Source organism: Leuresthes tenuis, unplaced genomic scaffold (genome assembly GCF_036924035.1).
Source record: "Leuresthes tenuis unplaced genomic scaffold, fLeuTen1.0.hap1 SCAF_3, whole genome shotgun sequence".
Classification (NCBI taxonomy): Eukaryota; Metazoa; Chordata; class Actinopteri; order Atheriniformes; family Atherinopsidae; genus Leuresthes; species Leuresthes tenuis.
The window spans coordinates 12,381,878-12,397,434 of record NW_027325357.1 but is presented as its reverse complement, the minus strand read 5'-3'; the positions used below and the strand labels follow the sequence as shown (position 1 = coordinate 12,397,434).

General features: G+C 37.3%; 1 protein-coding gene across 2 annotated transcripts; it reads right to left on the bottom strand.

The window, feature by feature from the left end:
- Nucleotides 1-404: 404 nt before the first annotated feature.
- On the bottom strand, nucleotides 405-14,149 carry soat2 (sterol O-acyltransferase 2). 2 transcript variants are annotated; one of them, XM_072381842.1, is made up of 16 exons: nucleotides 14,042-14,149; nucleotides 12,099-12,231; nucleotides 11,735-11,817; nucleotides 11,367-11,506; nucleotides 11,191-11,244; nucleotides 10,147-10,254; nucleotides 8,700-8,982; nucleotides 8,445-8,520; nucleotides 6,715-6,799; nucleotides 5,672-5,717; nucleotides 5,250-5,379; nucleotides 4,747-4,844; nucleotides 3,010-3,108; nucleotides 2,727-2,862; nucleotides 2,141-2,286; nucleotides 405-810 (listed from the first exon to the last, which is right to left on the bottom strand). In XM_072381842.1, exons 2-16 carry the CDS (start codon nucleotides 12,175-12,177, stop codon nucleotides 754-756), a joined length of 1,620 nt encoding a protein of 539 aa, XP_072237943.1. In that variant the 5' UTR covers nucleotides 12,178-12,231; nucleotides 14,042-14,149; the 3' UTR covers nucleotides 405-753. The 2 variants fall into 2 exon arrangements, with proteins under 2 accessions (XP_072237943.1, XP_072237944.1); XM_072381843.1 differs by having other exon boundaries at nucleotides 11,735-11,790.
- Nucleotides 14,150-15,557: the final 1,408 nt, after the last annotated feature.

The window sequence follows — 15,557 nt, the reverse complement described above, 5'->3', positions numbered from 1 at the left end:
ACATGCAACACGCACTGCGGGACATGGCACAGCTTCAGCTGCATCACAGCTAGTTCAAAGATACCCCCTTAGCTCAAAGGTTTTGAGTTATGTAATGTTTTTAGTGACAAAAGGAAAAATGAAGGACATCTGGAGATGCAGATCAAATTACTTTCTTTTTGGCTTTTGCACCGTTTAATATAAATACAGTAGAAATAAAAATGCTATCACATATTTTATTTACAGGGAAAACTGCATTTAAATGTCAAGAATTACATTCAGGTGGGGTATTTCTACATTTAGAAATGCAATACTTTTTACCGCTGTACGTTATTGTGTAGATGACGAGCATAGCGTGATATAAAGAATGGAAACAGGCAAACAGCCAGCCTGTTTCTGTGTAAAACAGAAAATCAACTATTACGTGTTACTTTATGAACACCCACATTTTCATTTTCTGTTTGCACCAGATGGAAAAAGAAATATCAGCCCATTGCCATTAATATAAAGAAAGCTTTACTATTTGTAAGTAATGGAGAAATATTTCAGGCTATGAGTGCAAATGGCAACCTGAAATTGTCCAGCGACATCTCATCATATCTGAATAACAATGCAGAGATTAACGTGAAGGTCATCTCTTAAATCTTAAACACAGTAAAAAGTAACCTATTTACATGTTTTTCAAGTTGTATCCTTCCTTTATCTCCTTTCTGCTCAGTCCATCATGGCTTTCATAATCTTCATCATTAACTCCTTCATCCAAGGAGGACAGCTTCATGTCTGGTAGCTGCAGGACCACGATCGAGGCATTAACAGCTCCCAGAAACTATCCTGTTGGGAAATGTTGAGAAAGATTGGAAACAGCACATTCAACACTCCTCCTTCTCCTTCTTCTTATGTCATCTACAATACTTTGATACATCTGATGATCTAATATCCATTTATTAACATGTAACAATCTCGTGTTGCAGACAGCACTTCTATTTTTAGACAGTGGTTATCTGTGTAAGCCTTTGTGAGTGTGAATGATGCCGCTGGCTTTAGAAGAAGCTTTCGCCAGGGATTCACAGAGATGCAGCGGTTCATAGTGGAGTTAAGTACACTGAGTACATTCGTGCCCATCTGTCATGCAAATCCTTCACATGTACGACTTCATCAAATGTTTGGTGTAAGAAGGAGACTTTCTCAGAGTTCAATACATGTCAGTTGTTCACACATTCGCCACTGCTGCATGGGCTTATGTGTGTAATCTGAGTTTGTGTCCCTTTAGAGCATGTTTATGGACTTTATGTGTGAGCATACAAACAGTTTGCGTGGTAGTAATGACTTAGGATGAGAACGGATGACAAAGCTAGGATAATGAAATTGGCAAAGAGGTTGTCTCAGTTTGTCTCCCTCTAACAGTCAGTACTTGCGTCTGTGTGACGTCCAACATCAAAGTACTAGTCATGTCATGGGCTCTTGTAGAATGTAAACACAGGTTTTTACTAGCCCTTTGGTCCAGTTGTTGTTTCAACTGTATTTTAAGTTCATTCACCTGCTCACCAGCTTTTCATTGATCTGAAACTGGGGTCTAAGCACTGTTTGTGATGTCTGCGTAGCCCTACAATTGAAAAACCTGCTGGTATGTAAAATCCACCAAGTGCACTCACATACTGTCTTTTAATGTATCTGTCACTAACAATATACAGTGTGGGTTTTTGATTAATTTAATCTTGCTCTTGTCTTTAGCTATGGAGTAGTTCATGCCTTCAAAAACCATAATAAATCTCTAAGAAGAATCTACACGTTCATAAATATGTTGTAGTGAGAAAGTGGTCACTGATCACTTTTTTGTCAGGTTTATTTATTCATATTTTGTCATATTATTTCTCCAAAGATAACTATGTATGACACCTGGTCAAAATCATGATTTCTAACCCACTTAATGTTGCTATGACATAAAGTGAGGTGTTAGTCCATCTTTTTGAAGAGTGAAATGGTCATATTATCGACATACAAAGAACAAGTAATAGTTTTGTGTTTCTAAAAAATAAGTATTTTTTTATTGTGTGATTTTGATCTGCTTCAGTATTTTCTAAGGTCTATATATATATCCTGCTGTAGAGAAAGCATCCTCCACATATAGATGTTAGAGAAAGCATTTAGTTAAAGTACATACCCCAGTTCGTGGGCAGTGTATCTGTGCGTACCACTCCTGGCAGTACAAGCACACCTGGACACCTTGACCGAGAAACAGACACGCCCACATGATGACGTTGAATACAGGGCTCTGACGCTTGTCATTCATGGTAAAGTTGAATGCCACTAAAAGAGAACAATATGAGGGGTTGTTGATGAAGTTTATCAGCAATGCTATTTGTGTTATGGCTGAGATGCCAGGGGGGGCAATAAAGGAACAGGGACGAACAGAAGTAAGGAGAAATGTAAAATACTATGAAATGAATAATCTTGAGTCTCAGAGAAAAAGGAAATGAAAGCACAAGCATACTTTGACTATTAAAGAGAGCCCCTAGGAGTTTTTAAACGTGTATTTGAGAGAATAATGTGCCTTGAGATTATAACTTTGAGAACATAGTTCAGAATATAGATAAGGATTTCTATTTTATTTTATTAAGAAGTCATGGAAAAGCAATTCAGACAGTTTTAAACTTAACAGCAGTAATGATATAGGCATGAATAATCACCATAATTTATGTTTATGCGGTTGGAAAGATTATTCCTTGAATAATTAGGCCATCTCTCACCTCCAAACACTGCAAACAGACAGAACATGACAGGATAGAAGAACCCAAAGCCCATGGCCAAAGCGTATTCGTGGACAACTGCCGAGACAATGAATACAGAGAGCATGGCAGCTGTGCGGAATCTCCTTTTTGACAGCTGCAGGAATCAAATGCAAAACAGAGAGAAAGTCTGGGTCAGAGTTTAGAGGTCTGGTTGGATCAGCGGGTGTTAAAGCACTTCATCTTGGGACATGCTACTTTGGGAGCAGTCCGATTTAATCTCATATACTGGCACTCTGCTCACCCAAAGGAAGTCTCTGTATCCGTAGTAATACAACCAGTCATGAACGACCACATTCCAAGTACGATAATAATTGGCGAAGGATGTAGAGTTCCACCAGTCCTGAAAAAAAGAATAATTAATTCAGTATGAACGGGTCAAAATAAAGGATTTCATCAGTTTTAAAGCCTTATAAACGCTTTGACAGCTACCAATAATCATCCACTGTGCTATGAATGATATTCTTTTTGGTCTTTTTCAGCATATTCTGGCAGAGAACCAAAAGACAATCTTTTTTAAAGCATATGAGCATAGTAAATGCATTGTAAATTAATCATGGCCTAAGGCTCAACCAGCTCAATGCTCTGGAGATTAGACTTGAAGCGTAAGTTCTGTGCTATATACACAATCACTGGAGAAACTTGCAGCATTTATTACTTTGCCAAGAAACAAATTCCTTCCTCAGTGTAAAGGCTCAATGTGTGTCACAGCTCAACCTTTCATGTTATCAGATGGATAAAACACCACCTCACCAGAGCAGTAAGCAAAATAAAAATTCAAATGAAAACTGCATTGGCATAATATCAACGTAAATATGTGCCTTAAAGCACAATGCTAGACGTTAATATGCGAGGCTCCTGCATACAAGACATGGCCTCAGAGCAGAATGTGATTTCAACTGTACAGTTTTGTTCTGGAAATATACTGATTAACAAGTGTTTTTGGACCACAGCAACCTTTTCATAGTTATTACAATTATTGGAGGCGTCTTCATTGTGTCCACACTGCAGGAACTGCAGCCCATTGTAGATCATAGAACAGCTGTTATGAAGACTTTTTCAGCTCTTACTTCAGAATAAGAACTTTATTAGCATCCCAGGAACCATCTGTGACGTAGCTGTACAGTGATTTGTTGAAACATTGTTACTATATGGTTTTTGGTTGAGCGTACAAACACAACACCTGCCATCATAAAAAAGAAAATTGCAGACACTAAAAAGTTGGTCATAAAAACAACAATTCTTAACATTAGCCGCTAACAACCTTAACTAAACACTGAGGAATGGAGCGACAGCGAGGGTCTGGGATGTAACAGACTTATATGTGACTGATGAATTGTGATGTGATTTGCACTCCCCCTCCATCAACTGCCTAGCTGCTTGGGCTCTCTTGTCCAAATTCTCCACAGAAGCAGTTATAGTACATAGCTTCTCTGTACAAATCACGATGGATTGATGTTTGTGAGTGTTTCCGGTAAACAAGTTCATACAGTATTTCATCTGTTTCTTGGCTAACTTGAGCTAATTGTTAAGAAGCTTGCTTTAAATGTGAAACAGAGGCATGAAAGTTTGAACAATCTTCTTAAAAAATATTGGGGATGAAGCAGCAGAAGCTTCCCCTGCACATCAAATCATCATCAACACACACTGCAGCTATAAAACAAAGGACAACTGTTGAATATTAGCCTTTTTGGCTTTCACTGAAATGTCAGTATAATTCCCTTCAGCTTTACAATAAGAGCAAAACTTGCAGAGGTGGAGGTGGCCAACAACATGTGGAAGCACGTGTTATCAGACAGAATCTCTTGTTTAAAGGCAAAATGTACAAAGATAACAAGAGAATACTGTTTTGGGATCATGTCACCCGGCTGCTTAACTTTCTCTTCAAACAGACTTTTCGTACCCTGAAAAATAAAGGAATATTTGCCAATAATGTGTTCCCAGGAGGAATTATGCCACAGAAAATAAACTGATTACACACCTTGTAGAACATCCTGTCAGCAAAACGTAGCAGCTCCCCAAAGAGGTTCAGCCAGCAGTGCAGGAAGGCAAAGAAGCACAGCAGGAGGAGCATTATTCCTACACAGAAAGGGAGAGGAGAGCATCTCTCTCTTTTATTGTGGGCACTGTTCCAATGATCCTCAGAAGAACTGTATCTGTATACTGGTGCTTTAATATCAACAATTACTCTAAAAGCTCTTAAGAGAACAATAAACCTGATGGCCTTTGATTATCTGTATCTGATAGCATGATAAAACCCTCACTCGCCCTCGTCTTATCACTGACTCAGAAACACTCCTTCCCTGCACTTAATTGGACGTAATACTAGCACTGCCTTGTTGGTGATAAAAAGATGTTATGAACATATATGAAATACAGTAAAATTCAGAGATAAACTTATATGTTTGCTGGGCACCTGACTTTCTCATTTTTCATATGTGTGTGTGTGTGTATATGCGATACATCTTGGATGATAGAAAGTACCTGGTAATATGGAGTGGAACACAGCCAGAACCATTGTTCGTTTACTAAAGGGCTGGTTGGTGTCAGGTCTGAAGACTGGTATACAGAGACGCACTAGGATGAAATATCCATAAAACAGGCATCCCAAGATCTATGAACAGAGCATTAAAACTTAAAAAACAGTTAAAAGGACATCTGAGAAAAAGAAATGAAGTAAAATAAAGCCTAGATTTGCTCATCTAAGATTATTAAGACACTGTACTTGTCACTATACAAGCAATTCAAGAGACAAAAGGACAAATGATACAAAAGGACAACATTGTGTTTTATAGGCCTATGACCTTCCAGAGGCCCTCTTAGTACATCATATCATATTTTTTCAAATAAAAGATGATTCAATTTGAAAATGAAAGATTTCATTCGAAGGCAGTGTGTGATCTTACCTTGCCAAGAGTAACACCAACATACTTCCATCGTATGTGGCTATTTCTGCGAAGAAAAGACATAATGTATAGCATTGCTTTGGAAACTGCTGACAGCTTCATGCTAAAAGAGGCTGAATAGAACAAATCTACCCATCGGTAAAAATTCAGCTACTCAGAGAAAGCGGTTTAAATCACTACAAATAGATGTGCATGCAATTTATTTTCTGTATACATTGTCTGCATTATACATTATGCATATATGTTACATGATGTTATTGTTCAAGGCAAGCCTGGACTGCCAAAGAGTAGCAGCACAGGTGCAGGGTGTTTTGACTTTGTAATTATGCATTTTGGAAGCCTATTTAGATAAAGATAAAGATTCCTTTATTGTCGCTATATATAGGCATCTTACAGTGAAACTGGGGCATACATACATGTTTATGTGCTTTCACTCATACATTCATTCCACAGAATAGAAATAGTCAATATACATAAGGAGGAGAAAAATCCAAAAATGCATATGTCCGCCTAAACTATTGAAATAGGACCTTTTTCCGACAGGATGACCAGCTTGGCTGCTCCTAACCTTAGCCTGATCAATTAGCCCGAAAGAATCTCTACTGTCTCAACAAACCATAGACTTTATCAAACTCAACCTACCCTGACCCTGATAACTAATCACAGAAAAAATCCGTGATGATCCACGATGAAGTTGTGTGCAGTGCTACTTGACAAATGTAATGCCTGGGGAACGACTTACTGAACGACTTTTTGATTAAAGAAAAAGACTTAAGTTCATCTTAAGTTGAACTTTAGTTGAACTGTCCAGTTAAAGGAAGCTCAATTACAGTATAGAAACAATGGTGAGAATAAAACTAACATGTTTTCCGTTACTATTTTTGCCTGGAAATTGTTTGTGCCAAAAAAATATTACATGAAATTGATGTGACTACTTGAATTGAGTGCAGATATGAATATGAATATATAAAGAATATATAATGAATATATAACTCGTCTTTTCTAGTGTAAGTGGTGTGAGGGATCCAGGAAGCATGTCTTACCGAGGGTATGATTCCCTGTAGATGAGAGTTGGACAGAAGAGGAAGTACATATAGCTGGAAAAAGTAGGAAACTTGGGACTCTCTCCTGAAAACCAAAGCCATTGTAGTTATTATCATTATCACACTTAAAATCTGCTTTAAGTCACAAAAGATTTGTCACAGATTCCTTGAATAATATTGAAGAAGAGTTTAACTACCACTTAACGTTTCCATTTGCAACTTTCAAAGTGTTACCCTGCTATAATGCAGGGCTGACAAATGCTTCATAAAATCATAAAACCATTAAGCCATTATACCAAACTGTCAGCTTCAACACCTCTAATTACTGTTCCTGAATTGTTTGCTAAACTTCGTTCTGGCTGAAGATAAATCTGTAAAACAGTGCTGAACTATTGATAACTGCCTTCAGATGACTTAAACTAGACTTTCCTCACTGATATAGTTTACAAACCTTACCTTCTTTTCAGGAATAGTTTTAGCCTGTTCATCTGTATTGAGCATCTTTAATTCACACTGCTCACTTCAAATCCTTTCATATTTCTTTTGGATTGGAATCAGAACTTTTATTTTCCTATTCTGAAATATCAAATAGATTGTTATTCTTGCTTAATAAAGCAACTTGCGGGTCATTGTCTTGCTGCATGAAACCCTTTCTTTTAGAATGAAGGGGCATTTCTCTTTAGGAAGGTATGAATCAGAATTCAGTGTTCCATGCATGTGGGAAAACTGTCATGTTTTCCGGATGGGAAATGGTTCTTATGCTAGAATGCAGTGTTTCTCTTTATCCAATCATAACGTTTTTCATCAAACCAAAAAGTTCTCCTTTGGTCTCAGCCACCAAACAATTTTCCAACATCTTTCCTGCATGTCTATGTGATTTGGAGAGTAGCTTTCCCATTGCAGCCCTGTTATGCTCATCATCACTGTTCAGTGTACTACTGATGGTGGACTCATGAACATTTATACTTACTAATTCAATACAGGCCTTTGGCTGCTTGGACGTTACTCTGACTTGTTTCTGATGTCACACACTATCGCATTTCTTGTTATTGGAGAGGTTTTTGTTGGTCCACTTTGTTGAAAATAAGGATCCTGAATTTCCTCCATTTATCTGCATTCTGATACTGCTGTTGGAGTTCAAGCTCTTCAGAGACAGTTTTGTAAACCTTACCAGCCTCATGAGTAAAAGCAACTCTATTTCTAAGATTCTCAGGTATCTGCTTTGTCTTTGCCATGCTATACTTCCACAAATAAGGTTTGAACTAACTCATTCATTATTCTGATACTGATTTACTGCAACTACATCAACTTCAAAATAACTACAAACACAAAGATTCATTTACTTTCACTCACATTTTTGCATTGATACATAATTTTTTTAAACAGATAATTGACCAAGAATAATTTGTATTTACTGGATTTACTTATCTATCAGTAGGATTTGTGAAAATATTTAGGCAAAAAGAGGTTTAGAACCTTTATCATTATTTCTGACTATATCCATAGGTTTATACACCTTTACAATAATAACAAAGGGGGGTGCATATATCTAAGCTCATCTATTGTGCAAGGCATTCACTGTTAGGTGTAATGCCAGCATGAGTCATTGAATAGGTTACATGCTGAGTTCTGTTTTGGTAATTTTTCTCATGTACTTGCAGTGTTCCTGTGAGTAATGATAGTGCCTGCAGAGTAAATACACCTGACACCAAAACAGCATGGTACATTACCTTTCTTTGGTGTATTCTTCATGATAATAGGAACCGTTTCTCTTATGAATGAGTAGGTTTTCATCAGGAATCGAATCTGTGGAAATTTATGTGGTTATTACGCGTCAGTGTATCAGCATCAGAGGCCTGTACTTTGTATGACTCAATTTTCCACAAAAAGCCACAGTAACATAAAATACTGCTTCTGTGAGACTGCAAACAATACATCTATCCATACAACAAAAACATTTTTCTCTGAGACCTGCCCATACACACCTGCTCCAGAATCACAATGAAACGTGAGGCTGGTGGCAGCTGGTGATGCACAACCATGTAGATTGGAAACAATCCCAGGACGGAGGTCTGTATGGCAGATAGGATCAATCCTGTAACCAGTGATAGCCCCAATTTGGAGGGGAAATTGTGGTATGAAGAACCCCACAACAACAGGGTGAAGTAGGGAACAAACAGGGTGTAAACGAACATAACACCCCAGGACCAGGTGACTGTCCCCAGCTTCCCAAAGGCAAAAGACAGCAGGTCAAACTCCAACACCAGCCTGAAATTGTGGACAAAAAAGAAGAAATACCAGCATTTCTTGTTATAATCATTACATAAACACAAAGATGAAATTATTATAAGAAGGGAGCCTTAATTTTTAGAATATATGTAAAAAAATTAAATGATACTTTAAGACATGCTTTATTTAGTACTGTACTATTAGGTTCTGTTTTAGCTTTAAAAAGGATTTTTAATGACTGATCTAATTACATTCAGGAAAGGCTGGCTTTGATGAATAGCAGGAACAGCTAAATGCATTGAATATTTCTCCCCCAATTAAATTGTCCCCCCTCTGGTAACAGATTTAAAATATCCCTCACTGCACCACGTCAAATGATTAGTTTAATTCAACATTCCAACGCGCAAGAGAGACATTATTCATTTTATCAATTTACTTTAATCAAAATCAGCGTTATCTTCGGGTGGGTGACTGTGACAGAAGTTGTCTGGTGATGTTGGTTAAAAAAAACAAAAAACTAAAAAAAACTTTTGAAACAGCAAACAAAGTCATTACTGAGCTGCCCAAAGCAACAGCAGGAATACTCGAAAGGATTGATTGGGTTATATCTCTGCTGTCATATGAGCAGAGAGGCAGTTTGGGAAGTAGAGAGAAGGGACTAAAGGAGGTGAGAAAGACGTTTTTAGAAGGCTTAAAAGTATTTGTTTTGGAGTTTAGGTAGGATTCAGGATTAGAGTGAGATTGAGAGATTAGAGTTTGAAATGTGATAGCTTCATGCGCCTAAGCATCTCTGAACACGAGTAGAGATGCTTGATAAGGGAACAGCATGAAGATTTTAGACTATGGTGAAGGGATCTGATCAATACAATGTGGCCCTTTGGCCCTTTATCTAATATTGAAAGGTTTTGTAGTCTAATAGGAATAGCCTCCATCCAAATAACACAAAAGCTCACTGAAGTACTTGATGTGTGTGAAAATTATGTGAATCACATGCTTTGGGATTCACAGTCACCAGATTGAGAGAGATTATTCTGTCAACATGTTTGACAGAGCTCTCAACTACTGTTATCGGCAACGTTAAATGTAGAAATGTGTTTAGGAAGAATATTGTTTATGCCTCAAGTAAGATTCAAGACTTGTTAATAATCATTATTATTATTGTTTCTTTTGTCATCCATCTTCACATGCAGGTGTCACACAGACCTGCCCTGGTCGATGTAGTCTATGGCCAGGGTGCTAAAACAGAAGATGAGGAGTACAGCTATGAACATGTGGTAGATGGTCCTGATGTGGCTGATCTCAAACAGTTCACTGATGAAGAGGAGAAAACACAAGAAAGGAAAATCCCTTAATTATCAAGTCAAAATGTTTTAATATGCACATGTTCAGAGTGAAAATACACACAAACATACCAGGGGATTTCTATTCAACACGTACAGTAAGTGCACTGTTTTGGATTCTCTCTATATCACATCTACTCACTTAAATAGTATAGGTAGTCTTGCTTCAGATACAACCTGTCATCTCATACAAAAGATTATAAAAAACTCTGCTACCTACTAGGTACTGTAAAAACAGCTGATTAAACAAAATCAAACAATAGAAGACTTGTTTAATTTTGTTGAATTTTCAGTTAAGATGGGTTGAAATAATTGGTCAGTTCATCAACTGAGCATAAAAGCCAAATTTTACTCTTTTTCCTTATCTTGTGTCAGACGTGTCCAAAGTCGAGTCTGGAGGCAAAGTTCATGGCTTATCATAGAACAGTGGATTTGTATGTAACTTGTATAACATAAACTTGTATAAAAATAAAGTGAGGATGGCCAGTTGGCCGTTGAAGAGTTTCACAAAGCTGCGGTGCGTAAAATTCAGTGACAGTGAGCAGCAAAGTTACAGGTGGTAAACAAAAGAACATCCAAACTACCCCTACCTAAGAGAAGGGGTAATCTGTGGCAAATATTTAAACACATTAAAAACCTTCTCTCTGTTTGCCCACCCTGGAGAAAAATGGTGATGCAATATCCCACACTGTGAGGACGTTTGGCCAAAATCTTACACACTTTAACTTTAAGGCTGGTCCTCTTTAGGAAAAATTTGGACTCCTTGTCCTTTTGTAATTACAATAAAAATCCTTCATTGCTGTTGACACCTGAAAAGTGAGTGGAGGAGTCTTTCTAACTCTTACATTATTATTATTATCATGCCATATGATGAGTATGATACTGCTCTAAACTTAATAATACTCACTCCAGCAGCGATGCCCGTTCCATAAATACTTTGCCATCATCCATTCTCTGAGATCTAACACAAAGCATACAGAGAAACAGCCAAACAAGTGTTATTGCAGTGTGTTGTTTCTGTAAATATATTTTAGAGACCATGCAAACTAACACGTGGACATGTAAAATGTGTTTTCTTTTCACCTGGATGACTGTTTATTTGTGATCTTGCCACTGACTGTTGATTTGATGTGGAAAGGAGACTGGACGGACTCACTCAGAGCTCTCTCTAGAATTTCATCGAGCTGATCCTGGAACTGCTCCAGAACTTTCACCTTTACCCGCTACATACAGGAGAGAAAAAAAGTGTATTTTTCCCAGCTTACACAGTGCTCTTGAATGTCTCTGTCATGAACATATTTCCTGTTTGAATTGGACAAAACATGCCACTATTTCCACTGCCTGTCTTTTGTGAACCCCTTTGTTAACATTATTCTCAATGTGTACAGAGCAGAAACACAAATAAGATTTATTTTTTGTTTTCAGATGAGTGTAAGGAGCATTTAGGTTACCTGTTTATACTTTTGCCATTGCCTTAGATCTTCTTCCTCCATAGTTTCATGACTCCCTGATGGAGTGAGACGAAGATATTTTCCTTAAAATGTAGACATAAAACTTACAAGATTTTAAGCTGCAGGAAGTAAATCAGCATTTAAATCTCATACTTTGCACATTTTTCTGTGGTAATCAGACATGTTGCAGTTTAACAAAAGCTTGCCTTTAGGTTTGTTTGGCCTTAAAAAGATCTAAATAACACCAAGTCGTACAAAGCCTTCTACTTGTCTTTTGTGCTCGTTTGTTTTTCCTTTAGTACAAGGACAACAAAACAAAGAACTACTTCCTAAAAGACACAGAATAAAATCTTTTTGACCATACCATGGCTGGAGATGTTGTCTGACTGATGGGTCTTGATGTTCCGATGCCTTAGTCCATTATGTGGCTCTGTAGTCGCCATGGTTACCTCTGGGATGGACAGCAACTTTTATGATCAACAACTGGAACGATGATCCTGTATATCGAGGTTTTAGGTTAGTCTTACATACACCCTTACTTCCCTGAGGATGGAAATAAAAACCTGTACAATAGATAAATTTCATTCTGAAAATTGTGGAAGTGGATGATTAAGCTTGCATTTAGTCTAATATTTGTAGATGTGTGAAATTGAAACCTCTTGGTACTTTACATATTACAGAGATATGCTAGTGCTCTGCCCTTTATGAGCTGGAACATTTCCAATAGATTGCATCACAAGAGGTGCATCCCCTCTGAAAGTGTTATATCACTGGAAATTGATGCAAAATACCTGTACGTTTTAAACCAGAGGGAATAGTCCCCATTCAAATTGTGAACTAAATTTATCCTTTGTTGTTTGATAAAGATTATGAAACTTCAACTAATAAACGGAGCGACTGGATTGGGTCACTGGAGCATTACCGGTAGGTTGAAAAAATGTTTGGTGCAGCAGGTCATGAGTTTTGAACAATAGTTACCCTCAGAGTGATTTTCCATGACAGATATCTTCAGTCATTCCAGTTCAAGCTAAACAGTGTAAATAATGATAAAGCTTCCTGTCACCAGTGGAGGTATACACACAAGATAAGGAACACAGGAGACTCACAGAGAGATTGTTATAAACAGACTTCCAGAGAGGGGTGAAAGACCCTGAGTGACCCCGTTTACTAATACACGAAGGAAAAATGCCAATATAACAAATAGGCTTTGCACAGATATACAGGTTAGGCACAATGTGACTGCAAAGTATGTGATGGCTAAGGGAGAGTGACAAATAAAAGCTTGTGTTTGAGCAGTTTACACTTATATTACAAATCTGATGAGCTGAGGGATCGTTCCTGGTCATGAACTGATTTGTCCTTTTTGCAGCCTGTACTGGAATTTCTCTCACTTGCTCATTCTTATTAACAAGGCATACTAGTCACAAACGCAAAATATACACGTTAAAAAGGTGTGCATTTGTGTTGAAATAACTATTCAGTCATCCAATTCTACTTGTAACCCACCAGCTTGCTTTTTTTTCTGCCTTCTTCTATGCACACTAAAGAGTCCAAAAAGTGGGCAAGAGAAGATGCCTTTGTGATCATACTGTAGCTTCCTGGTAGCATTATTTGTTTAATACTGGAGCTTCAGGCACAAGAGAACCTTTGAACCCACTGACTCTGTTTTGTCATCGATAAGTGAAGGTTGTAAACTGTTTAGCATGTTACTAATTGAGGGAGTCTCGCAGCCTGTGTAGCTGTGCTTTCATTATTCTACATCTGGACAGCACCACAGCTCTTATTGAATATGAAAACGGAGATTTATTTATTCACTAGTTGCATCCTTTTCTTATGTCAATTCCTCCTGACTACAGCTTGGGAAACTCGTGTGAGGAAAGCTCCAATACATGTTATTAGATACAAATCTGTTAAATCACAAACAAGGTCAAATAAAAGATCCTTTAAGCTGCAATTCAGTTACAGTCAGTTAATGTACTTATTGGTGAAATTGCGCTTGTCCCATTGTTTTATAGTTTAATAATAGAAAAATGAAAATCTCAAAATGAATCATAATTACACTCAGGAAAAAGATAAATATTCAGATGTTCAAATATTCATAAATGCTCAAAAAATAGGTCTCATCTTTTATGTATGATTACCCACTTTTGTTTTATGATGCCCTGTTTGACTACACTGGGTTACAGCTCAGCAGCATCGTGTGTGTTATCTTTGTTATATCTAAATTTACAACCAACAACTCACATTAAAGGGATCCTTAATGTGACAGATGTCACACACTGATGAGTAAAGTAGATTTGTACTCACTGTCCTCAGGCAGTGGTCCACAGGATGAGGCACAGTTTCAGCTGATGAGTCCCAGATCAAGACTTAATGGTGTATGTGTATGCAAGTCTGTGTCACAGCCGTTGTGATCTGCTTTTCTCTTTTACTGATTCTGTGCACTTTGACCTTTTGGCTCCTGGCCCGGGGCAGGCCAGTTCCTCTGCTGCCCAACCCCACTTCAGCTCCTCTGTGGATGCTTGAAGTCAGGCAGCTGAATGTTGGAGTTTTCCCTAAAGTCTTGTGTATTCAAGGGAATTTGATTGTTATTGCAATATGTATTGAAAGCTCATACTTGAATGTTCTGCACTTTTATCTGATCAGAGATATCCTAGAAGTTGAAACAAGATATTTTGAATTTAGTATTTTGTTTCAGGTCAAAGAAAGTGATTAGAGGTGGCATCTCAAAATATGCATTTGGGAAGCTTCTTTTCAGGTCTCTCAAGATACAAAAAGTGCTTTGCTGGTTAATACAGTACAGAATGATGTATAGACAAGGTTACAAATTAGAAGGGTAGATTCACATTTTACTTATTAAAGGTGTAAAATTACTAAGAGCTCAGAATAAATCTGAGATCAACATGTGCACATACAAATGTCACACTGCTAGTACTGGTGATCCAAATTAGAAACGTAGCACTTTCAGTGTGGAAACTGTTCATTAGTAGCAAATGATATTCTGAGATGAACAATATTTGTATGTTATTAAGAGTTAAAAATCTTAAGCTGATAACAGCTTTGTGCTGAAATACATAGTTATTAATACGTTTAAACGCACTGTGTTTCATGGCACCATGACCTGACTTCAAAAATATGTTGAGCAATGTATTCCAAACAGTCTCAGTGCTTTGTACAATCAGTTGGTTTGTGTCCAGTTTTCAAGTTTTTAAATATTTACCTTGGACATTAATATTAAGTTCAAACACTTTTGAAAATGAAGTTTTTCAACCTCATTTCAACACAGTAGCAGATATTACAACAATCTCTTTTTCAGAAGACTTAATCAAAACTAATCAATATCATTAAGTTGAACGTGTTTTCTACTGCTTTGTTTAGTCTGGATGAAACATTGACCCTCCTGTTTGTAAAGCTATTTGTGAAGCTGCTTCTACTGTCCTGGTTCTCTATCATCCTACGAGGTTATTGACATCAGATTGTAATGTAAAAATAATATTTCTGTGATCACACAGAAGTGAAGAATCTGGTTTACGTTGTATATTTTCTTATAGTATTGACAGAGTAACGATGAGGCAGCGTAAGTTGATGGACATAGGATCATATTTATTGAAATATTCTCAGCTGCTACAGAAAGAGTACTCCATGCACTAAATCACACACTAGAAACAAACCAAGCAACACACAACTGTACAGACAAACAGACATTTTTTTTTAACTCCCGTTGTTCTCATTCCGCATGTTTACATATTCAGGATACAGTATCAAACATGATTTATTTTCAGATTGGTTACAGTCACTGTAAGACCAACAGAACAGTAAGACA

Excerpts from the sequence above, each read along its gene's own strand:
- soat2 (XM_072381842.1), bottom strand. The coding sequence starts at position 12,177 with ATGGCGACTACAGAGCCACATAATGGACTAAGGCATCGGAACATCAAG. Across the intron at positions 10,255-11,190 it reads GAACGGGCATCGCTGCTGGA|TGAACTGTTTGAGATCAGCC; the intron begins GTGAGTATTATT and ends CCTCTTCATCAG. Across the intron at positions 4,845-5,249 it reads GTTCCACTCCATATTACCAG|GAATAATGCTCCTCCTGCTG; the intron begins GTACTTTCTATC and ends CTTTCTGTGTAG.